The 25418-nt window shown below is 36.4% G+C and overlaps 1 protein-coding gene across 5 annotated transcripts in view; it reads right to left on the bottom strand.

Annotated features, from left to right (window-relative positions):
• DIP2C (disco interacting protein 2 homolog C) overlaps positions 1–25418 on the bottom strand; it is a 579123-nt gene that overhangs the window by 195802 nt on the left and 357903 nt on the right. For all 5 annotated transcript variants that reach the window (XM_074193228.1, XM_074193229.1, XM_074193230.1 and 2 more), the window contains 4 exons: positions 24292–24501; positions 8655–8789; positions 4333–4452; positions 2252–2449 (listed from right to left, as the gene is read on the bottom strand). In XM_074193228.1, the coding sequence (XP_074049329.1) occupies positions 2252–2449; positions 4333–4452; positions 8655–8789; positions 24292–24501 (663 nt within the window). The remainder of the gene's footprint in view (positions 1–2251; positions 2450–4332; positions 4453–8654; positions 8790–24291; positions 24502–25418) is intronic.

The raw sequence follows: 25418 nt of genomic DNA, 5'->3' as shown, positions 1-25418 counted from the left end.
GTATCAGGAGGTAGATAGAACTTGTTTGAGCCATAAGACCATTGTATTGTCGTTGTTTTCTTGTTAAAGGGGGTCAAGGGGCACTCAGAGTAGAGTAGTGGTGATCTCCAGGTAGGAGTTGTTAATTATACATGAGGCAAAAAACACTCACCTAATTGGAATTTCTAATGTGCAATTAGCATGAAATGAATGACCTGCTGACATTTCTATTAAATGATACCAGTAGCAACTTCTCCCATCTGACTCGGCTTTGTTCACGAACAGCCAAAGATATAATTTCTGAGTCACTATAAAACTGATGTATACATGTCTATTTTAAAAAATATTTATTTTGCCAATAAGAAACATCTTTGAAAAATGACTATCACAAGACAAAAGCAATTGTTTTTGGTCTTATTTAAAAAAAGGCCTCCTGAGTGGGCACAGGAAAGTAATGGGAAAAATTACAGAATACAATGTTATTCATTCCTTCAAAAAATATTTAATGAATGCATATTATGTAAAAAGTACTACCTTCCTTGTAAGAATAAACCATGAGTAAGACATATTCATTATACTTAAAGAATTTAAATATTGGAGGGATGAATTAAGGAGATAGATAATTTGCTACAATTCAAGAGAGTACAAAAGAAATTCTCAAAGAAAGTTAGAAAGTGATAAGAAAGATCAGAGGCAGAGAGGTCACATTAGCTAAGGGGGACTTCAAGGAGGACAGATGAGAAGATGCAGCATTTGAGATGCATGTTGAAGGACAGAGTACTTCAACAATAGGCTTTACAGTTCTGTAGGAGGGCATTCTAAGCAGAAGAAATAGCGTGAAAAAAAGGCTTATGGTCAGAGAAGGACTAGACATGTTTGCAAAACAATTTGATCAGTTAGTAACATAGAATTAGCTAGAAAGACAGGTTAGATCTAAACTGCAGAGGATCTTGAATTTGGGGCTAAGGAGTATTTTAAAAATGCTTTTCAAAAAAGGAAAGTTTTATCTGATATGGAATGAGAAGGGAGAACATCTGAAGGAGCATAGCTATACTAATAGGTCTTCATTGAGAAAATCTAAGCAAGAAGCATAGAAGGTCTGAACAGGCAAAATTTTTAATGTATCTTTTCTAATCCAAGTGTCAAAACATTTATGGTTATACTATTCAAATTTATTAGAAAAATAGCCATTCCCCAAGTGGCAAATGGTTTAAGGATACAATCAGACAGTTCTCCAGGGAAGAACCTAAAGTTATCTATAGTGATAGTAGAAAAGGAAAGGAAGGAGCCAATGGGAGAAATACTTTGGGAGTAGAAGTGACAAGGCTTAATGACTAGTTTGGTAAGGTGGGTGAAGAAGAGAGTTGTGTCAAAGCAAATTGGAAGCAAGGTGATGATTAAATAACAACTAAAATACCAGATAAAGCAAAGTTAGGTGAAGCAAGTCACTTAACCCTGATTGCCTTGGACCCAGGGCCATCTCCAGTCTCCTGATTCCTATCTGGCCACTGGACCCAGGTGGGTCTGGAGGAGAAAGTGAGGCTGATGACTTAGCACAATATGCCCTCACTCAAATCCAATTCACTTGTTTTTCATGGTCATCACCTTCCTGATGTCATGGTCTTCTTCAATAACAAAGGACAAACATCAATCAACAACAATTTTAGGTGGTGGAAAAATGGTGAGTTTTGTTGCTGGACATGTTGAGTTTAGGGTGGCAATAAGCCTTTCAGATAGATATGTACATGAAACAAATGGAAATGCATGCTGTATGTTTGGGGAGAGTTGAGTTAAATTGCTTTTCAATTGTGTCTGATTATGTGACCCCATTTGGGAATCTCTGGACAAAGACACTGGAGCAGTTTGCCCTTTCTTTCTCCAGCTCATTTGACAGATGAAGAACTGAGGCAAACAAGATTAAGTGACTTGTTCAGGGTTACACAGTAGAAAGTGAAAGAGGCAGAATCTGAACTCATGAAAATGAGTCTTCCTGACTCCAGAATCAGCACTCTATTCACTGTACCACCTAGTTGAAAAGAAGACTGGGAGACTTGCCAGCTATCCTTGGAAGGGAAAATTTAAGCCCAAAAAACTAAATAAACTTATCCATATAAGGAATGTAGAGGCAGAGGAAAGCCAATAACAGAACCTTGGGCGTAATATTAACATCTAAGAAGACAGTAAAAAGAAGGTAAGGGAGAAGAAAGTCTACATAGATGGAAGAACCAGTATAATGGAATATGGTAAAAAATAGCATTGTGGAATTACTTACCATATGTAAGAATGTACAGTGGTTTTCCATTTGTGTCCATAGTGGTTAGGCAAGGGGCCTTTGGTGAAATGGTCCCCCATCGTTGTAATGCTGCTTCTAATGATGGCGGCCAATTCGTTACCACACCCAGCTGTTCCCCACGCATTGCCAACATCTGTGCTCCTTCTGGCTTTGGTTGATTTGGATCTGGTTGTTGAACTTGGATGTGAATTACAAAATCAGAATTAGTTTCACATAAATATTCTCATACCTGTACAATTCAGTCTTACAAAGCACCACAGAAATTTTTTAAAAAGGGAAAGGTTGAAATCATTATTTGGGAGGAACTCATATGCATATTTTTCAGAAGGCAGAATTTTGCACAGAGTCATTTTCATAGATGAAATACCTATTCATTTTATATACATACACAGGCATGCACACAACAGATACGATGGGTCAAAGATTCTTAAGAAAACCAACAAGTATATTTGCTGATTGACAAGAGGCAAAATTTTTAAATGTATCTTTTCTAATCCAAGTGTCAAAACATTTATGGTTATACTATTCAAATTTATTGGAAAAATAGCCATTCCCCAAGTGACAAATGGTTTAAGGATATGATCAGACAGTTCTCCAGGGAAGAAACTAAGGCTGTATATAGTCATGAAAAAATACTTGACATTTCTGAGATTCCATCTCATGCCCACCAGAGTAGCAGAGATGAAGAAAAGAAACATGGTAAATGTTGGAAGTATTGTGGGAAAAGATGCATATGAATGTATTGTTAGTATACCTATGAATGGGTACAACTACACTGGAAAGCAATTTGGAAAAATAATAAATTGTCACTAAGAAGTACAAATCCTTTGGTTCAGCCGTACCATTATGTCTGATAGGCTTATTCTCAAGAGTTCAAAGAAAGAGGAAAAAGAGTCCTCTAAGGGTAAAAACCTAAAGGGGATGCTCACCAATTGTGGAATGGCTTAGTGGTGGTATCATCAGTGTGATGAAATGAATAGTTTTGTGCAATAAAATGAGGAAATAAATGATTTAAAAAAGACAGGGAAATGCTTATATGAACTGATACACAGTGAAATAAACAGAACTAGAAAAACCATTTATACCAGAAATATCAATACTATTTAGAAGATCATCAGTCTAGAAAAATTACTTTTAAGTTAAAAAAGGTTTTGTTGGCACTTGTCATTGCTGAGGTATATTTCTACCCTTAATAAGATAAATATTTCCATTTATAACTATCAAAGGACAGAAAAAAAGACTACTGCCTGAAGTAAAACTCTAACATAATCTTAACAATAAAATGCATTCAGTCTCATTATTCAGAATAAGAAGGTCGAGGTAGGAGATAATTTTCTATCCTTATGCAATCTTTGATATAATTCTCCAAGAACCAATTATCAACAGAACAAGATGATGCTACTTGTTCCCACCATATCAAAACTGATGTCTAATACCAACAAGTGCATAAACATATGGATTTCATCTTTAATATCAAGTTCATTTCAAAAAGTAGATTTCCTTTTCTGTACACGTCCACATCTTCTGATAATTATCCATTATTTTAAAAAAAGAAAACCAAAGTATCCAGTCTTTTGATGCTAGGTACTCACATATTTACACTGGGACAAGAAAAGGAGAAAAATGGTAGCATCGTGTTTCACTCTGGAAATATACCCTCATGCTTACATTGAGAATCATTCTTTCCTGTAAGTTAGGTTGTCCCATAATTCACACCCCACTCTGAAATTCTACAAAACTCTCAGAGGAGTCCTGGCTTAGATGACAGAATCACAGTCTGCTGAGGGTGATGCACCAAATAATCAATTTGGTCTCATTATCCTGATTCAACAAGCATCTGGCTCATTGCTTAAGGTGATCATTAGGGAACCTTCATTTTATTTGAGCTTTCTTTGATAAAGTCTTATAATCTTAGGGAATGAGACACTCTTCTTTTAAAGACAGTAGGTCTGATAGAAAAAAATATTATTACAGTTTTACATTTACATTTTAAACAACATCCAAAAGCCAAAAACTAAAATACAAAAGCTTTTTTCTTTTACTTTTTTTTTTTTTTTTACCTTCTAACAATTCCTCAAAATCATCTACAAAGAATTCTCGTAACGGAGGTCGTTTGGGTCGTTTGAGGGTATTGACCAGCTGTTGAATCTTTGCTGACACTCGGCTGCTCACAGGTACTCCTGGAGAATAGGGACCATGGGAGAGATGAGATGGTTTCCAGGCAACTCAGAGTTTAAACAAGGAAACATGGCAATATTTCACAATGAAACAAGAGTTTGATGTCCTAGATTTGCGGTTGTTCAAAAAATTAAGGAAACAAACAAATGAACACATATGTTGACACCCTACCTTGAATCAAAGTACTAATAAAATGGTTTTCTGAGATAAGCATGTTTAGTTGAATACATACATGTATATATATAAACACACACACACACACACACACATATATATATAATGAGATATAGAAGAATAAAGATGAAGTAGAATGACTATTTTATGATTTATTTTATATGGATTCTATGGGTGAATATTTCTGTGACCATTTCTTTTTAAACTAATGATGACCTTGTGCGATATGAGAGGCAGCATGGTGGAGTAGAGAGAAATCTTGAAGTCAGCTACCAACTCTGACATGGTTGCTTTGTCACTTTGGGTAAGTCAAGTGTGGTTCTAAAACTACAAGTAGCAGGGGCAGCTAGGTGGATAGAGCACCGGCCCTGGAGTAAGGAGGACCTTACTGAGGCCAGTAATCTGGCCTCAGACACTTTATAATTGCCTAGCTGTGGGACCTTGGGCAAGTTACTTAACCCCATTGCCTTAAAAAAAAATTACAAGTAGCAAGGAATATGTCAAACTGTATTCTTAGAAGGAGTTCCCTTGCCAGGAGAGTTCTCTCTATCAATGTAATCATGATCACATATTATTTAACATGTATAGTCATATTTTGATGTCAATGTTCTGCCAACAAGGTGAAACACTGACCAATGGGAAAAGCACTGGTTATGAAATTATATGAGATCTGAGTTTTGGTCTTTGGACCCAGATCATGAGGTGGGAAAGTGTACCTTCAATGAATCTGAGTTTCCTTCTTTGTAAAATGAGGATCCTAACACCTACAGTGTCTGTCCACAGCATTGCTGTGTGAACCAAACCAAATCTATAACCTGGTGTTTAAACACTAAAGTTTTATTTAAGTGAAAGCTACTGCACTGTTGCATTGCCATTCCTACTGGATTTTGCATATCATCTACATAAGATGACAACACATATTCGGTTAACATGCACTTTACAAACAATGCTTTCAATAATCATTGTAAAAATTTCATTCTTCCAGGATGATGCAAACTAGTCTTTAATAGATTGGGAGAAGAGATAAAATGCAGGATTTTCCCAAGTATCTTGTTGTTTTGTTTTTTTTTTTTTTTAGATTTTTCAAGGCAATGGGGTTAAGTAGCTTGCCCAAGGCCACACAGCTAGGTAATTATTAAGTGTCTGAGGCCAGATTTGAACTCAAGTACTCCTGACTCCAAGGCCAGTGCTCCATCCACTGCACCACTTAGCCACCCCAATATCTTGGTTTTTTTTAAAAGGGAAAAAACCAAAACCTTGTAGAATTCTATTTCACTTGTGCCTTGGAATTTCTTAAGCAAAGACTAGTCAATTTGCCACATTCTGGAAGTCCATTTCATTTTTAAATGAACCACAGGAGCAAATGAAAGTCAAAACTGGTCATTGATTTTTTTAAAAAGGATAAATCTTCAGCTAAAATAGTAGGGGGGGGTCTTAAAGAAATAGAGCTGAGATTATCACAAAATGGCACTCAAATACTGATATTTTTTACTATTAATGTTTAATGTCTTTAGAGAGATCAACAGACTAATCCAGGAACCTGAACAGAAATAATATTTTCTTTCACTTTGAAAGAAAAGTATACATCAATGGGTTGGTGAATGTATTATTGATCCTATGGATGAATGTGAAATATGATGCTGAGGTGGAAGGATTTTTAATAATAATCACAGAAGGAAAAATGAAGGCTATTAGTTTATAGTGTTTTACACAGAACTAAGCACAATTTTTCAGGAATTTATTGCCAAAATTCAAGACTATTCTAATAATTTTTCCTCTAGTAGTTTTCAAATGAGTGTATGTGTATTCACATACACATATTTGAACATACACATACATACATTATATATATATATATATATATAAATATATATATATATATATATATATATATATATATATATATATATATGGAGAGATAGGAAGTTTCAATAACCAAGAACCCTTCCAAAATATCCCTTAGACATAAGAACCATGTCCCAAAACAATGGTAAGCAATGTGGGGGGAATTATTGTCCATGAGTCACTGATGAAATGCACTTAGAAAATTCTGAGTAGTAGTAGTAATAATAATAATAATAATAATAATAATAACAACAGTTAAAATCAGCTGTATAAATAGTAAATTTAGTAAAAAAAAAGAAAACAATGAAAAAAAAAGACAGACTATCATAGGCTTAAAACTACAAACAAGGGACTTTAGAGATCATTTGTTCCAAGAACTCTTAGCCTTTTTATTTGTTGTGGACCTCTTTAGCAATCTGTTGAAACCAACGGAACCTTCAGATATGTGTGTGTGTGTGTGTGTGTGTGTGTGTGTGTGTGTGTGTATATATATATATATGTACAAAGGAAACTAATTATATTGAAATATGGTTATCAACATTTTTTTAAGTTCATGGTGATGATTTACTTAAATATTCTATTACAGAAGAGGAAGCTGAAACTCAGAAAATCAGTGTCTTGCCCAAAGTCCTTCAACATATGAAATAGAGCCAAGATTTGAACTGAATTTCTCCAAATCCAAAACCAGTGCTATTATTGAACCATGTTTTCTTTTAGCATGTGGAATAGCTTCACACGTATAAATACAAACTATGCGTTAATTAGGTATCTATTTTCAACCCAATTCAGGTGATACTTGTCCTGCCACTAAGATATTTCTGCTCAATAATGAATTATTATAATTTTTACATCAACTTGATACATAAACACTAAAATTGGATTTATGTGAATTTTTTTCCTTTATAATTTTAATTTTACAGCATTTTTAGCATTCTCAGCTCCTGTAGAAAAACATGTCATTGGTCACAACAGGAACAGATGTTTAATCACAAAAAATATTCATCCATGCTATGTAATAAGTTCTTTCATTAGACAAAAGAGCCTCAAAAGCCAGTGGTTCCCTCCCTTATTCTCAGATGTCACTCTAAGCAGCTGAAAATTAATGCCTTTTGTACACAGTTAGTTGGGTTATCAATTTCAATGCTATCACTTGCAAGAGAAAATATACCCAAGTGTTTCTAAACAATAAATTTACAACCCATTTCCCCCCAAATACTTGCTTTTCCAATTAGTTTTCCCAAATACTTTATCATTTTATTCTTATGACACCCCTGGAAATGATTGTTCCCTACATCTTATCAAGAAAGAAAATAAGAATTGAGTAGCTTAAATAACTTGTAGAAGGGCAGCTAGCTTTAAGAACAGAGAGAAAAACTAGAATAATTGCCACTATAGTTAATTTGTCTCACACTCCATAGACTCTGGGTCAATGTGTTGAAAAAAATCTACATCTCAAATTTTGAGTGACATTCATTTAGAAAAGTAAACCATTGCTCTATCAACTGTAGCCTAAGTGTCATCTGAAAGGACCAGGACTTGAGGAAATACAAGAATGGATTCAAATGATGCTAGAACCTGACTGCCTTCTACTAGATAACATTTTCACCAACTGAAAAAGTCCCAAATCTGACCTCATCCTTGGAGGAGAGCTCAGCCAACTCTGCAGCATTTAACCAGTAGTTTATCTCACTGCAACTTGGCTTTTCTCTCTGAGAGCCAAACTCTTTCTTTTCAAGTGCCCTTCTGTCCATTCTTTTGTTTCCCACTTAATTTCACCTTGACTTTTCCAGTCCTCATCTGAGGTCTTATTCCATGTATTCTAATCCCAGCATCCACCGTATTACACATCTGGGAAATCATCAATGTCTTCAAAGTCTTCTTTCTTCTCTTTATAACCAAACTTCCTCAAATTTCACCCCCCCCCAAGAAATCATATCCCATTGATGAACATATTTTAGAGCTTGTCATTTGCTTTCCATATGTCACCTTATTTGAGGGGTTCAAAAAGATCCTGCAAACTGGGCTGTGGATGGATTTCTGAGTGAAATACGGCCAGAAGAAACAAGGAACAGATGTCTATAGCACACAAATTATGGGAGTAGAGAGATGGGCTAATGCAGATCAGAACTCAAAAGGAGAGAAGGGAGAGGAGGGGGAAAAAAGGGACTAAAGCTACAAGACATACCATCCCCAGTCTCCATGAGTTCAGCATTTCCATACTTTGGTGCTGTCCGTGATGCTGTCGATCCTTGAGGTCTTTCAACTTGTATTGAGTGCTCTGAGGTGTACGTGGTAACATCAGGAGGTGCGGAATGATTTTCTGTGAAGAAATAAAGAAATGCCAGTTTTTATTTTTTAAATGATCAAGGTGAATGAAGTTATTTAAACCACAAGGTAAGAGGTGGGTTCATATCTTGGGGGAAAAAAGTTGCTGTCATTATTCAGCAATAAATGGGTATTACTTCTTTTGCTTTTGAATAGGTCAGACAAGCATTAATCTGGACCAGAGTTGTGCAAGGTGATGCAAGACCTTCAAACACAGAGAACAGTAGGTACAATGTGACAACCAAAGACAATAGGGATCAAATGAGGTAGAAACAGGGATAGGGGATGGATCTGTGATTTTGCTGGTACATGGAGCTCCTTGGTAATCAAACTCCCTCTACCAATGCAAGCTGGCACCTTTGTTGTAACTCACAGTCTTCCACAGTTGTCTAGTATACTGCAAAGTTAAGCAACTTGCCAAGGAAACAAAGCTGGTGTACATCAGACACAGCCATTAAACTCAGGTCTTACTACCTTTAAGGTGGATCATGATCCAGATTGCCTCTCAGTTTAAGATATGTCAAGTTGTGGAGTACAAAAAGTAGTAATACTGCAGAGTAAATATTATAAATCAGAATCATCAGAACAATATAGGGCTTAACTATGGTATCCTACCTGAAGCACATTAACCCACCTCCCGACAGAGGTGGTAGAAACAAGGAACAGAGGCACAAACTTTTAGATATGGCAATACAATGGTTACATTTTACTAAACTTCATTTATTTGTAATGAACACTCTCCATCTCCCCATTTCTCCCCACAGTTAATTAAGGAGGGGAATGAGAGTTAGTATAATGGTTAAAAAAAAAAGAGGACCACTGTCACATTTATAAGATGCAGATAAAAGAATGAAAAAGTTCAGAAGGAAAGCACAGATGAAGACAATTTTGAAATAATGTTAAAAATGTATTATATTCTTTCTTAAAAACCCAGCAGTATGAATGGATTGTCACAGTTTCATATAGTATATCATTTTTATTATTTTCCATGTGTATGGAAATGTTCTTTCTTGGAGGGTGTTCAAGTTCAAAATAAAGAAATGTAAAATTTCTAAAAAAGGTATTGATTTTAAGTGGCAATTATAGAAACAATGAAAGTCATATATGTGTCTCAGTTGATCAGTAACTTTCCCCTATTGTCCTACAAATAATACTTTTTGAAATTACTTTCTAAATTCTCTTTTTGGGGTTACTGTTCCAGATGATTTGGACAGAATATATTACATGCCAATAAATATTGGGTATATAACCCAACCCAATGTATTATGTTATAAAGGAGTGTTCCCCTGATGAATTGCTTACCTAAAAAGAAATACAATATGTAATACATTCAGATAGAAACAGAAGTGTGCACAATCAGTTACAGATAGACCTCTTTCTCCTGGGAAAGAAAATCCTTTTGGAATCTTCAAAAATGTTTGACTTGGATGCATTATTGGGGTATGAGGGATTCTGGATTCTTTAAGTCTGTGTCAGTGAAATATAAATTCTGGCAGAGTTTATGAAAAGGCTTTGAGGACAGACCTAGAGATACTGGCAGTTGAGGATCATACAAGTTGGGGGTGGGGGGAGTCTCTTCACAAGAAGGAAGACAACACTGTAGTGACATGCTCTGTCATGGCAACTTGCAATGTCCTCTCACAAAGGTGTGGAAAGGTTACAATGGACACTGATAAAGGAATCCCAAATCACTGAAGAAATCATTTTAGAATAGGAGGAGGGGCAGCTAGGTGGTGCAGTGGATAGAACACCAGTCCTAGGGTCAGGAGTACGGAGTACCTGAGTTCAAATGTGGTCTCAGAAACTTAGTAATTACCTAGTTGTGTGACCTTTGGCAAGCCAAGCCACTTAGCCCCATTGCCTTGGAAAAACAAAAAAAAAAAATAGAAAGGAGGAGTCTGTCTATGTATATTTACACACATTATATATGCCCATATAGAATTGTATTTATAGAGTTTATATGTGTGTGTGTGTATATATATATATATACACACACACACATATGTATATGGCAGCTAGGTGGTACAGGAGAGACAGGAGCATTTGTTAGATGAGGAGTCATAGGAGTTAAGAGACAAATACAGAAGACACAGACAAATATAAAGGAGGAGGAGGAGGAGGAAAAAAAAACCTAAAGTAGAACTTGAACCAGAGAACAAATCAGCAAAAAGACTGAAGAAGAAAAAGGAGGTGAAGGCAAGGAAAGTAACTGAAATTGAGGGATCTGATGGAAATAGTGAGCGGCAATAAATACAAATCTTTTTTTAATCCAAGTAAAAGTGACTTGACCATGGTCTCAGAAATGGGTAGTGGTGGAACAAAAGATCTCCATGCTAAATATAGACATTTGAGTAATCCATGGGTAACCAAATTTGGTAAGTAGGTTCTGGCTTCATAATGATAATAATTATAATCATATTAATGATGGTGATGACATAATATGAATAATAATAGCTAGTATTTGTTTCTCTTAATATATTCCAGGCACTGTGCTAAAATCTTTACAACATTTCCCCATTAGATCCTCACAACAAACCTGGGAAACAGGTTATTTTGATCCTCATCTTATAGATGAGGAAATAGAAGCAAGCAGAGGTTAAGTGACTTGACCAAGGTCACGCAGCTAGTATATATCCTAGAATGGATTTGAACTGGGATCTTCCTGATTCCAGGACCAGCTCTTTATTCACTTATGCTTGGATTTTTGCATACAAATAATGGATTATTATTGATGGTTATTACTATTTTTATCCAGAAATGCTTCCGTTTATTACTGCTTGCCACTGAGCGGCAGTATTGTATAGTGGATAGAGAGCAAACCTCAATACAGAAGACCTGGATTCAAGCCCTTACCTGGATGTTTTCTGGCTGCATGATCCTGAGCAAGTCAGTTAACTTCTTAAGTTCAAGACAACTCTTTAAAACTATGTTACAGAGATGATATTGCCCTAATTTAATTGAAGGAGTTTCCTCAATTCAGGATTCCTAGTTCTAAGGAAAGCATAAATCCCATCTCTATTCTTATCCCCTTGTAAAAATCAATCCCACAGGTGAGGCTTTCCATAGTTGATTCTTATTTATTTTTTAATGTCGAAACTTCTAATTACTCCTTGGGCTCCATTTCAATTTCTTTTCATTCTAGAATTCAGATTTTTCACTTATACAGACTAGTCTTCCAATGAGTTTAAATTAGTGGAGTTTGATGGTACTTAATTTAAAAAACACCATAAAATTTAAATGCACTCAAAAAGAGGAAAGGAAAATATCCAGTGGTCATAGATGTTACAAATAATTTGCACAAAAGTTACTGAGTTCTTAGGTTCTGCTACTAATCAGTTGTGCAACCTTGAAAAGGCCAGTTGAAGGATAGAGATAGTTACATCTCTAGGGATTATTTCACCTGTCATACTTGGTTTCTCTAAACTATTTGCTGAGTGAATTAATTTCCAAATCTGCTGTGTTGTTATGTGAATAAAGGTGTGAGTACCTCTTTCCTCCAACCTGCCCCATGCACTTCCCTCCAAACTTAGAACTACCTTTGAAGAGTCTAAGCTTCTACCATTGTTATGGGATGGAAGAATAGAGGGAAATGTACTTCAAGGATTCCAGCCCTTCATTTAAGAGACAGAGCAAGCTTCTGTCTCAGAATGGAGAGAAAAAGGGACTTTGATAGATCATCTTGGGAGCCAAGATGGTAGACAGAAGCTAGGAAGTTACTTAAGTTCTTCCCTGTTTTCCTTGGAAACTATATTAAATCAAATCTCTAACTGGATTATGGAGTAACAGAATCCACAAAAGGACATTGAGAAACAAATTTTCAGCTCAAGATATCTTAGCATTTCAGGTAAGATCTGTGTCACTTGGGTGCAGGGGAGCAGGGTCCAGTGCCAGGGTATGAGAAAGCTAGCAAGCGGCTCTTAGCCTCAGCAATCAATGCCTCTCATTAGGTTCATTAGGCCAGTGGCTCAGCAGTTCAACTATGAGGGCTCCAGCCTTACCATAGAAGGCATGTTGTAAGCCCCAGAACCCCAACTCAATAGGCGCTACTAGGTTTGGCCATCCCAGAGCAGGAAGCAAACCACTAGCTCAGAAGATCCCAGCTCAGAAAGCCAATGACCAGAACTATGGCCCTCAAGTCAAAGAAGCTTGGGATTGTGCCCCCAATACCCCAGGAGTGAGCTCAACTTTTAAAAATGAGCAAAAACTCAAGATGAGCCATAACCATAGAAAGCTACTATGGCAACAGGGAAGATTAAAAATGCAAACTTGGAAAAAGAAAATGGCAAAGTGCCTATCTGTGAAGCCTCAAAGGAAAATGTGAATTAATCTTGAATCCAAAAAAATATACTTGGAAGAGCTCAAAAAGGATTTTAAATATCAAGTAAGAGAAGTAGAACAAAAAACTGGGGAGAGAAATGAGAGTTATTAAAAAATAGAATCGGTCAAATGGAAAAAGGATACAAAAGCTTACTAAAGAAGAGTATTACTTAAAAATTAAAATTGGATAAATGGAGACTAATGATTCTGTATGAGACTTCAAGAATCTATCAACCAAATCATCATCAACAGATGATGTAATTCAGGTAAAAAGAGGAAAGAAAATGAGTTTCCCAAGGTCATATTCTCTCAGAGTTGGAATTCAAATCCCAGATCTTCTACTGAAAAATTCAGTGTTTTTTCCTACTACAGTGGGCTACCTTCCTCCTTTGCTTCTTCCTTAACCACAGCACAATATAATTTTGTTTGCCATCTTTAATTCTCCAATGGATCTATGACCTCATTAACAGCACTGATTGCATCTCATCCCATGCAGTTCCCATCCATACCTCCAAAACTCCCCATGGCTGATATACTTAATGTGCTGTGAATATACCAGTATTCTCTTCATGAATAGGGACACAGAATTATGGTTTAACATCTCTCACTCTTGCTAAAACAATTATTCAACTTATTTCTCCTTGATGATATATTTTACACCAATTATCTTTTTACAACTGTCACTGATAATGGAGCTACTTCAGTCAGTTTGACTAACACAATGTCTTTTGAGGTCATTACCAATTAAAGGTGGGAAACAGAGTAGTAAAAGGCAAAAAAGGTCTGAGTGTGCCCTCTGAGAATTTAAATGACTTACTATGGGTGCCAAGAATAGACCAGATGACACTTGGGCTCCTGGGGGCAAGGGCAAGAGAGAAGAGAATTTAAATACTTTGCTTCAGATTTCAGGCACTTTGCAGTTAATTCTCTCATTGCTCTCAGTGTTACTATCTTGCTAAGATGCAGGCTCTACTATATATTACCAATGTAACCCTTGAACAAATCACCTACACTCTCTAGGTTTAGGTTTCCTCACCTTTAAAAAGAGAGTGCTAGATGAAATACCTTTAGATCTTTATCATTTACCTGTTGCTTTATCACACATACTACATCTCTTCTATGATGGTGAGTTTATTCTCCTACCCACAACCTTCTAAGGTGGCTCAGTTGAATGAGTTGGGAATCCATGTTGCAGAAGTAAATGCAATGGAAGCCAATATTTCAGGAACAAATTTTCAAATGAGTGCAACTGATATGTAACTTCTCTGTTTTGAATTTTATTCAGTCTTAATTGAGTGTTTAGGTTAGACTGGAGCTGAATCATTAGTGATATCCGATAAGCTTCTGGGTTGGTATCAGACAAGTACCAAACGTTTCCACCATGGAGATAGGAAAAATAACGATGATGGTACATCTGGTGATTGAAAAATAGGAATAGGGACAGCTGGGCGACTTCAAAGTGTTTTCCAAATTTATTTGTGTCATCTCCCCTTCCTTTCCATTTCAATCTCTGTGCATATGCCATCACTGGAAGATCACAAAACTCAGCAGCTGGCTTCTGTTAAGAAGGTCAGAGAAAGCTCTGCCCTACTTACTTTGAGTATATAAGGGTTGCAAGAATTTTAAAAAGCCAAAAAACATCTGCAGGAAAGTTTTTAAAAGTTCTTTCTACAGGTGAGAGCTTTAAGAAAGATTTGTAATTTTTCTGACTGCCTTTTAACAAGGTTGAAATCCCAGGGTCAATCAACAAAGACTTCTCCATTCCAGGTATGGACAGACATTCAATGGCTCAACTCTTTTGCCACAGGTCTCACCTAGATGTAAGGTCCACCTCATAAATGATAACCAAATCAAGGTCCATGAGATACAAGAACACTGCGACTTTGAATTGGAAGGTCTGGATTTCATTCTTTGGACTTTACCACCAATTAGCTGCATGGCTTTGACCAAGCCAGTCACTCCACCATCTTTCCCATCTCTATAATTACATTGGTATTGTCTGCTTTACAGGTCAACTGTGTGAAAAGCCCTTTGTAAACTGCAAACAATTTCTTAAACAGGATCAGTTGTCCCATTTTAGAGAACCCAGGAGGCTGTTATGAGAAAAAAAAAGCCAAAAAAAAACTTCTCTGAATTTGGAGACAGAGGATCTAGGTCCAAGTCCTTAGTCTTCTATTTATTGATTATTTGATTTTCTTGGTCAGCTAGGTGGGTCTTAGTTTTTTCATGTTTTTTTTTTCATCTTTAAAATGGGTGAGTTGGCTTCTGAAGTCCCTTCTATACCCAAATCTTGATCTAATAATCATTTTAAGCCTGAGCAATTCAGCAGAGAGGCCTTTTATCTTTTAGAGGGAAAGACTCTATTACTCAAGAGAGTAACAGCTTATGAAATCAGATTAGGGGGACTCACCCTTCCAGGGGAAAATATAAAATGTCTGAAGATAATTGCATTCTGAACCAAAAACATAGCATAGAAAAGCTTCCAAATAAAAAAAGCAAGAGAAATCTTGTTTCCAAGCCTCCCTAATTATTTTTCAGGCTAAGGATGGCAACCAAATTAATAGAAGACAAGGGATAGATTTAGTTTTAATGCAAAGAAGGCAATGTGCTTATAATTGATTAGCTGCCACTGAATTTAATGAAAAACACCCAAAGAAACTCTGGTTGACTGACTTGAATTTCTCAACTCTTCTATACATTAAGGCTGCACCCAGCAATATCAAAGCACTGTTAACTCTGAAGCCATTGATCAACTAGAAAAAAGAATTAGCCCCTAAAGCAGAGACCACCATCAGCATCACTGCCCACCCCAACCATACATACATATATATATATATATGTATATACATATATATATGTATACACACACACACACACACACACACACACACACACACTCATTCAAGTATGTCTATCGGGTGGATGGTGGGTAGGATGTAACTGAACTCTGTCACTTTTGAATGGAATGAAGAAGCCCCTGCAGCCTGACATGTGTTATTGCTTGGCTGAGTGATGGGGAATGGGATGGAGAGTTGTCAAGAATCACTCTGGGGGCGGCTAGGTGGGGTAGTGAATAGAACCGGTCACAGAGTCAGGAATACCTGAGTTAAAATCTAGCCTCAGACACTTAATAATCACCTAGCTGTGTGGACTTAGGCAAGTCACTTAACCCCATTTGCCTTGCAAAAAAAAAAAAAACCCTAAAAAAAATTAAAAAAATAAACAAAGAATCACTCTGAAACTTCTAGGGATTTCCATTGGGACTTCCACACTGCCTCTCCATGTCTATTTTGGACACATAGTATGTCTGGTTGTTTCAGTATGGAAAGCAAGGCAGAAAGGAAGAAAGTGTTCTGCTCATAGTAATGTGTATGGGTGCATCCAGGGTCATGGACTCTGAGTCCATGCACAGTCTTCTTTTACTGGAGATATTTGCTTGTATTTTTCAGTAAACACTGCAACTAGAATTCGATCCAGAGAATTTAGTTTTGCTACAAACTATGTGATTTCTTTCTGAACTGTCAATTTCCTCACTGATAAAATGAGAGTGTTAAGCTAGATGATTTCCAAGGTTCTTCCAATTTTGATATTCTATAAATTTCATAGCTAGATAATGATAGAAACGATTTGGTTCCTTGTTGATTTGCATATGAATAGACAATAGTCTAAAGAGATATTGGAAAAAAGGATATTTCTTCGGCTTTTGAATAAGAATCTGAAGGTACTTTAGAAATCATCAGATTCAAGCCTTTCCTTTTACAGATGAGGAAACTAAGGTTCAGGGAAATAAAGTGACTTGCTCAAAGCTGGAACAATGTCAAATAAGAGAGAGATGGTTTTTGAACCCATATCTCTGGCTCTACATTTAATGCTTTTACAATTAAACCTCCTCTATATTTCCTTAGAGATGAAGGGCTGTCTGAAAGATTTCCTAGCACTTCTGATTTTAAACCGTTATTTTCCCTGAATATGCTTTGAAGATGGTATATAAAAGAACAGATAAATCTGTTGATAGTTGTTAGAATAGATCTCTTATACTTTAGACAGTGGCCTTCCAGATTCCTGTAGCCATTCCATTTCTTCTATGAAAGGCTATGATTAATAATTATCATCTAACTCCTTAAGATCAAAGATTTTCCATTACAGTGACAGAAGATCTAAAATCTGTTCTGTTTATGGAATATTTAATAAAATTTCTAAGAAGAACAACTGAATCTGTCTAAGTTATTAGCAGGAAGATTTCCATTACACCAGCCTGTCTTTTCTTTTCCCTTTGAGGCTGATCCCAACCCCCAGGGAAAGAGCGCTCTAAAGAAAGGCTTCCCTAAACTCATTCATACTAAGATGTAAATGAATATGTGTGACCAATTTTCTGTATTTTGACAATAACCTTCAATGTGGTGCAGTGGAAACTGCCCTGGCTCCAGTTTCAGATAGCTGATCCACCCTCTAATATATTCTGTGTCTTTGACCCTAAGAAAAATCACTTAGCTTTGCTCATCTTCATAATGAGGGATGTTGAATAAATGACCTCTGAGGTTCCTACTGGTTCAACCACCACCATCACTCTCCACTCCTAAACTAAGCCAGCCCAGGCTGTATCAACACCATAGTTCATACCATCTTCTTTAGTGCAGGGAACTATGTTCTAATTTATTTTGTCAAGGTCAAGGTACTTTTCAGGGCAAACTTCCCTTACAATAATTAATTCATGTCCAGGGAAACCATGATTTACAGAAGATCTTAATACATAAATATCAGGTCAGTGTTCAAGTTTACCTCAAAAATGATCAGACTCTACTAAAACAGATTGTTCTCTGCTCAGCTCCTCAAGACTACATAATTTTTATAAACAAAAAAAGGGGAAACTGTATAATTTTTAATTGATAAATTCTTAAGATTATTATTGGTCCCTTAACATATACAAGGAAAGAAAGTGATATTTATCCAAGTGTCAGTGGATATAGCTCTCCTTAGACTCAAGTTTATTGCTAATTATGTAATAGGATCCCAGAATTAGATGTAAATAATATTTGTAGCTGAGGCAGCAGCTTGTTACTAGGGTGGCCTGCTGCTTACACCACTCAGCTTGCTTGGGTCACTTTGACCTTGGGGACTTCAGAGTCAGACTTGTGGGCTGCTCATGTGCATTCTCCAATTTTATGCCAGATATCCTGATAGGATCATGCCAGGAGAGAAACCCAGAATCTGACATTCTATTAGTCATTTATAAAGATCTACAAAGAGTAATTTTTTTTTGTCTGAATTATGGAGTCAAGAAAATGAGTACTAATAAAAACTCAGTCACCAACTAGCACATCACCTGAATAAGTCATGTATCATCTGTCAATCTTAGTTTATCCCATTGTAAGAGAGATAATGATAGAACCTACCTCCATGGGTTGTTCTTAGGAGCAAATGAATTAATATTTGTAAAACACTTAACACAGGGCTTGGTCCATAGTAGGTGTTATATAAAATCCTAGCCCTAATGATATTGATGAAGATTCCAATAGGTCATATGAGAAACCTTCAATTTACAGAATTCCTCATCTTCTGAGTTAATTGCTTTTTGTCTCTTTAACATGCTTTCCAAAGGATATTTGTTTTATAACAATGAAGGTTTTTCTGGCAAGGAAGGTCCAAGCCTCAGAAGTTTATGTCAAAGGGGATTCCTGTACAGAAGTTTGGTTTCTGAGAGGGCAGAGGAAGTATTTATAAATATCTCTACTGATAGTGTTTATCCATCATCAATATGTATGTATGTATGTATGTATGTATTTGAGACTTTCAAATATATTTATATATATTTGGAAGTATCAATAAAAAGATACTAAAGATCCAAACACTTGGGACTGTTACACATTAATGAATTAGTGCAACCTCACTCAAGCACTCTTAACAAATGTGCTGAGAAAGCAGAATCTAGAATCCAAATGGGAAATTGCTGGGTTCTCGCCTAATTATTGAATGAGGAGGAATGCACTCTTAATTTACTCTGCCTTGCACATGATCACCTTTTTGATTTTTCAGCTTTTGAGCAAGAACACAGATGCCAGAAACTTGAAGGGGATTTGTTTTTTCATACACACCCAAAACACTGCAAGCAGCATTAACATCAAGAGAGTGTGAAAATAGCTCAAGAAATTACAAATATTTCTTTAAATGTTTTGCTAAAGAGGAGGCTCCCCAAGATTCTGATGGTAGCAAATTCAGTCTTAGGGGAATATCTTTAGATCGTCCCCTCTAAACCCATGAAAAAGAGTGACTTTCAATCATTCCTTTGTAGCCAAGAAGACCTGGCTTATAAGGACTCTATTTGATATATACTAGTTCCCTGGTCCTGACCAAATCACTTCACCAGCTGGTATGCTTCCCACAAGGCAATTTTCCATTCTACATAATTGACTGTTTTTGTTTTCTGTTTAATTTCATTCTTATTTCCTTCTCTAGAAATATGATCATAGTAAGAATAATGTCTGCCTTATAGACTAAGGTAGTTTTTCCTCAAAAGGTATTGAGACACTGTCCTACAAAGCTACCCATCAATTGGGGAATGGCTAAACAAGCTATGGTAAACAAATGTTATGGAGTAATATATTCTGTAAGAAATAATGAGCAGCTAGACTTTAGAGAAGCATGGAAAGACTTTCATGAACTGATGCTGAGTGAAGTGAACAGAATCAGGAGAACATTGTATATACACTAACAAGCAACATTGTGAGATGATTAGTTATGATGAAGACAACATTGTGAGATAATTAGCTTTTATGAACACAATTCCCCTCAGCAGCTCAATGATCAAGGAGAAATCCTGAGAGAATTGTTCTGGAATATGCCATCCACATCCTAAGTAAAAAAACCTATTAATTCTGAATGCAGAGAAAAGCATACTATGTTTACTTTTTATGTTTTTTACTTTCTCTGTTTTCCACCCTTAGCTCTAATTCTTCTTTCACAACATGATTAACTTGGAAATAGGTTACAGTTGGTTACATACAATCTATATTAGACTGTTTGTTGTCATGGGGAGAGGGTTGGAAGGGAAGGGGGGACAAAAAACTGTTAAATTCAGCAGTTTGTAAAAGGATAAATGTTGACCCAAAAATGTATTGAAAAAATGAAAAGGTAATCTAAGGTCAAGAGAGGAGAGAAAGCTATGACTGAGGTGAATGTCTTTACTAAAACACCAATAAATTTGTGAAACTTGGCTTTAAAAAAGCATTAAAAGAATTCTTGAGACTAGATTGGATTAGGTTCCTTGGTTTCTTAGAGGAGCCTAAGTAGAAAACCCACCCCAATAATAGGCAGAAGTTGCTTTCCCTCCAGCTGGACTAGATTCCCAGCATGCCAATGATTGAGGGATGCAACAGTCAACTGAATCAATTCTGTATTCTTGCTGAATGTCCTTTCCATGTTGGTTTATGCATGGGATAGAAATCAAATCTATGATTTCAGAGATAGCAGTAGCTCCTGGTGAGAAACTTCCTTTTCTACTGGGAAGGGCCCATTCTATGCTTAAGAGCTACCTAGAGCAATGAGAGTTTAAGTCATTGAGCCCAAATGTGTCAAATAAGGATTTTGAATTCTGGTCTTTCTGGCTCCAAAGTCAGCTCACCATCAACAATGCAATGTTGCCACTCTATAGTGGCAAGGTAAGTTTCCTTTTATAAACTGTTAGATGGATGAGTATCTCATTTGATTCCACTTTCTAAACAAAAGTAGCAGACCAATCTGAATGACCTAGGTCTACATTTTCTAGATGAGTAGTAAAAATTGTTTCCTCTAATTTTCCTTTTTCTATGGTCTAAAACAGTTACTGTTATCTTATTTTGCTTCATTAAAATTGGAAGTACAAGGTTTACTCACACTCCTAGTCTCCAACTAGCATAGAAGCTTTGATCTACCTCGCTTCTCCATGAAACAAAAAAAAAATGGGGGGGGGTCCCAGCTCTGAGCTCTCTTCCAGGTTTTACCCTAGGTTTCTATGGTCCCATGATGAATACATACTGGTAAATGTCTGCCTCTTCACCAGCCTTCCAGGGAATGAATCAAATAAACTGAAACAGATTTTAGTTGCCTGGATTCTGGGGAATTCTTTAAAGAGAGTATAATCACTAGTGACCAGGTTTCTGCCTGGGCCTGTTATTTGGAAGGCTGGGAATTTCCTAGTTACTTACCCTATTCTCTATCAGAAAATTGCAGTAGCTCCGAACATATAATATAATAACCTTTACATTCTAGACATGCAGTAAATGTTTTCCTTATCTTGGAGTCCACTGTTATGTTGGTCATATCAATCTTGGCTGATAAATTCTTCCATATCCTAATGATGGGAAATTTTCTTTGTCTGCTCCCTGCCATGATATGATGTGTCTAGGATTCATTAAAAGCTCTTGGATGATGGGCAGCAGTCTCAGTCTGTCTCTCTCTCTCTCTCTCCTCTCTTGGATGAAGGCTTCATAAAGCTTCCGCTGGTGAGCTGGGCAGTGATTGTGATGTGAAGCCTCTTCTTCTTTCAGTCTTGAGTATGAATTGCATACTAACTGCATCCCTATGGCTGAACACTTAGGAAAAGTGTCTTTTTTTACAGAACTTATTTTATTAGTGCGTGAGAAACATGGGCAATATATGGGGATGTAACTGTCAGGGTTTCTAGGTATGTGTGCACACAATCTTAGACCAGATCTATTCATCAAAAGAAGGTGAGAAGACAGTGAAATGTCAAGAATTTAGGCCAGTTCTTTGCATCTACCTCTAAAAGAATATTAGATTTTTCAACTAATCTGTTTTTTCCTTATGTAAATGTTATTGCTAATATGAATAATTAGGCATCAAGCAGAGGACTCTGAAAGCAAGTCCAAGATTTCCAAATGTATTCTTTCCATGTCAACAATAATTCTGTGGTCTTGAGCATTTTTTTAGCCATCAGCTTTCTCCTCATTGTCCACCCTCAGACTTAATCAATCAACTCTAAATTTATGATATTAATAATCCTCTACATTGTAATAATGCCTAAAAATAGTAAAAAGATGTCAGTCCTGGACCTTGCTCTGCATTACTTCCAAAAATAAAGCACTGTGGTATTTTCTTATTAACTGGCCTACTAGCAACTCTCATAAGGCCAAATGGTGCCATTTTCTTGATTGGTTTTTATCCTGTTTAAAGAAAAAGAAAGGTTATTTCCATTCCCTTTTCCTCTTCAAGTTGCATCTTTTCCCATTTTTGCTTTCTTTCTAAAAATTCTACCCCTATTTACAGAAAACTCACAGATATCTAGGGACATTATTACTGTGCCAGATTAAAAATTACTGAAAATGTCACACACTCTAAAGCTATATTTAGGCTACATTGAGACTTGACGTATATGAGTAATGCAACCTTTCATAGTTTGGATAAATTTAATTCTCCACACTATAATTTCCTCCAACATTCCAAGATGTGAAGGCACTAAGGGTAACAGAATGCAATGATTAATCTGTTCATAAATTTGTTTCTCTCAGTGAGGTTCTGAACACTTCCTTAAAAACAAATTTGAAGCAGAATACAAATGCTTTCAAGGTAGAAGAGGAAGAAAATTACTTATCTAATACTTCAGGTGATAGATAAAAACATGCTGACAGGACATGGGAGCCTGTGCAGGGAGCCAATCTAGGAACTACAGCTATTCCATTCTCCTTCATTTATGTCTTAGGAGTTCAACTTTCAGGCTAATATGATTTCAAATATTAACTAGAGCTCACTTCACATAACTCATGTTTCTGAAATCTTATCTGTAAATTTAATTTTAGTATTACTAACACCTTAAAATTTTGTAGAGCCATTAATGTTTCCAAAGAGTTTTCACAGGTATTTTCTCATTTTGCTTTTGCAGCGTCTCAAAGAGGGTGGCTGAACAAACAAGTCACAGGATGAAAGATTTGGAATTGAGAGAGAATGTAAAAAAATGACCTAATTGAACTCTCTCATTTTATAGCTGAAGTGACAGGTTAATTGACTTTCTCTGAGGTCTCATCAAAAAAAAAAGTGTGGCAAAGCTAAGATTTGAACCAAGCATGTTTAACTATAGACCTAATCATACTATGATTCTGGGTAATATGGAAGATTTGCATAAATAATGATGGTTCATGAGAAAATATGGCCAATACAAAGAAAAGGCTCAGGGGATGTTTCATGGGGAGCAAGGAGAAAGGAAAAAAAATCACTTTTAGCTTGCTAAAGATAGGAGGGAAGACCAGTGAAGAACACAAGAAAATCTACTCAAGAGAAGACTGTGAACAAAGATGAACTCTCCAAAAACTTTTAGAGCAATTCTATTAGAGAGATTTGCTTGAATTTATACCTGTTAATTTATATGTAATATAAATTCTATAAATATGTAAATATCTATAAATATCAAATAATGTATCTAAAATATACAGAATTTAAATCACATAATAATTTTATAAAAATTTGCACACAATATGAATTATGAGGCTTATATTATGCATAAATTTATATTTTTTGATTAAACATTCTCAACTATGGCACCCAGAGCTGTGTAGCTACTACTAGAGGAGGAAGATTAATGAAACATCTGAATTCAAAAAACTTGCCTTTTCCTAAATTAGGGGAAATATTTGCACCATCTAGCTTTAAAAAAGGATTGTGGTATAAAAAAGTGTTTGAAAGCCAAATATCATCATTTATAAATATGAGCAAAAAAAAACAGACAGAGGAAGACCCTAAAGCTTCTTTTTCCATGCCACACATCCCAAATTTACCAAAGCAGTACTGTCTTATATTTCCTTACTTGGTTAAAGTTGCATTTGAAAGAAAGTTTCAAAATTTAAGAAAAGTGGAAACTGATTTTTAAAAAATAGTGTCCTTAACTGATGGAGGTTTTTTTAATGATAAAAAAAAGATGTTCAAATTTTAGATCCCAGGGTAGATTTCTGGTGGTAGGAGCTAGAATTCCAGAGATAGCTGAGGGAAGTCTATGCCTTTAACTTCCCATACCAATGGCATCCTGGAAGCAAGAAAGGAGAGAGAGCCCTGACCTTTTCTCTGCAGACACTCTAAATATGTTAAAATTAGAGCCAGGGATATAACAAACAAAACAAAAAGTAGACAGATTCATCAATCCCTTGGAGAGCACAGGAGGTATTGAAAGGTCACAGTATCTCCTGGCCCCTACTTACCTATGTGCGTCTGAGCCATGACATCAGCCAGTCTGTGTGCAGCCCCACTGCCACCACTTTGCGTGGAAGAAGAGGATGTGGTGGAGGTTGTAGAGCCATGGATCGCTTGGCTGATCCAGTGTTCCATGTTGATGCTGCCCTGACTGGAGGTGGGGGTTCCCTGGGAGTCACCCTGTACAGAGCCTTCATCCTCTGAACCAGAAGAGGTGTCTACACATGGAAATAGAAAAGCTTAGTGAAAAAGACCAGTACTCAGATCTTTTTTCTGTGGGACAGATTTTTTCTTCTGATAAGTGAAAGTTAATACTAATTCCCTCCCTCTAAGATTACTTCCAATTTGTTCCATATACAGTCATTTGCCTGTCTCCCCCATTAGACAGTGAGCTCCTCGAGAGCAGAAAAGGTATTTTGCCTTTTCTTTGAATCTGCTGGATCAGCTCTGAATTCACTTTAAAGCTTAGCATAGTGCCTGGAAAATAGTGAGAGCTTCCTAAGTGTCCAGTGACATGATATGAAAGTCCTTGGTACTTCAATAACATACCCTTCCTTATTTTTTATCTTTTTTATTGATATTTTAATTTATTTTTCCAATTACATGTTATGAAAGTTTTTTTTTTAACATTTATCCACTTTCATATTTATAAGTTGCACATTTTCCAATTGCCCTCCTCTCAATGATGAACAGTCTGCTAGAAGTAATACATAACATACCCTTCCTAGGAAATCTAGCTTCCTCTATGTATTTCTTCTATATCAACGGTGTCTAACTTGTGGCCTGAGGCCCTTGAAGACATTCATTTGACATCATTACATTTTATTATTAAACTCAATGGCAATATGGGTTACATTGTAGGCACACCTCACAAATATATAACAGGAGGCAGCTAGGTGGCACAATGGATGGAGCACTGGCCTTAGAGTCAGTAGGACAGGAGATCAAATCCAGCTTCGTGACACTAGCTGTGTGACATTGGATAGGTCACATAACCCTGACTGCCTTGCATCCAGAGCCATCTAAGGTCATCCTGATCCATATCTGGTCACTGGACCCAGATGGCTCTGGAGGAGAAAGTGAGACTGGTGACTAGCACAGCACCCCCTCACTCAAATCCAATTCATGTATTTGT

Source organism: Macrotis lagotis, chromosome 7, assembly GCF_037893015.1.
Source record: "Macrotis lagotis isolate mMagLag1 chromosome 7, bilby.v1.9.chrom.fasta, whole genome shotgun sequence".
NCBI lineage: Eukaryota > Metazoa > Chordata > Mammalia > Peramelemorphia > Peramelidae > Macrotis > Macrotis lagotis.
Note: the sequence above shows the minus strand (reverse complement) of the source record. Positions and strands in the feature narration are given on the sequence as shown.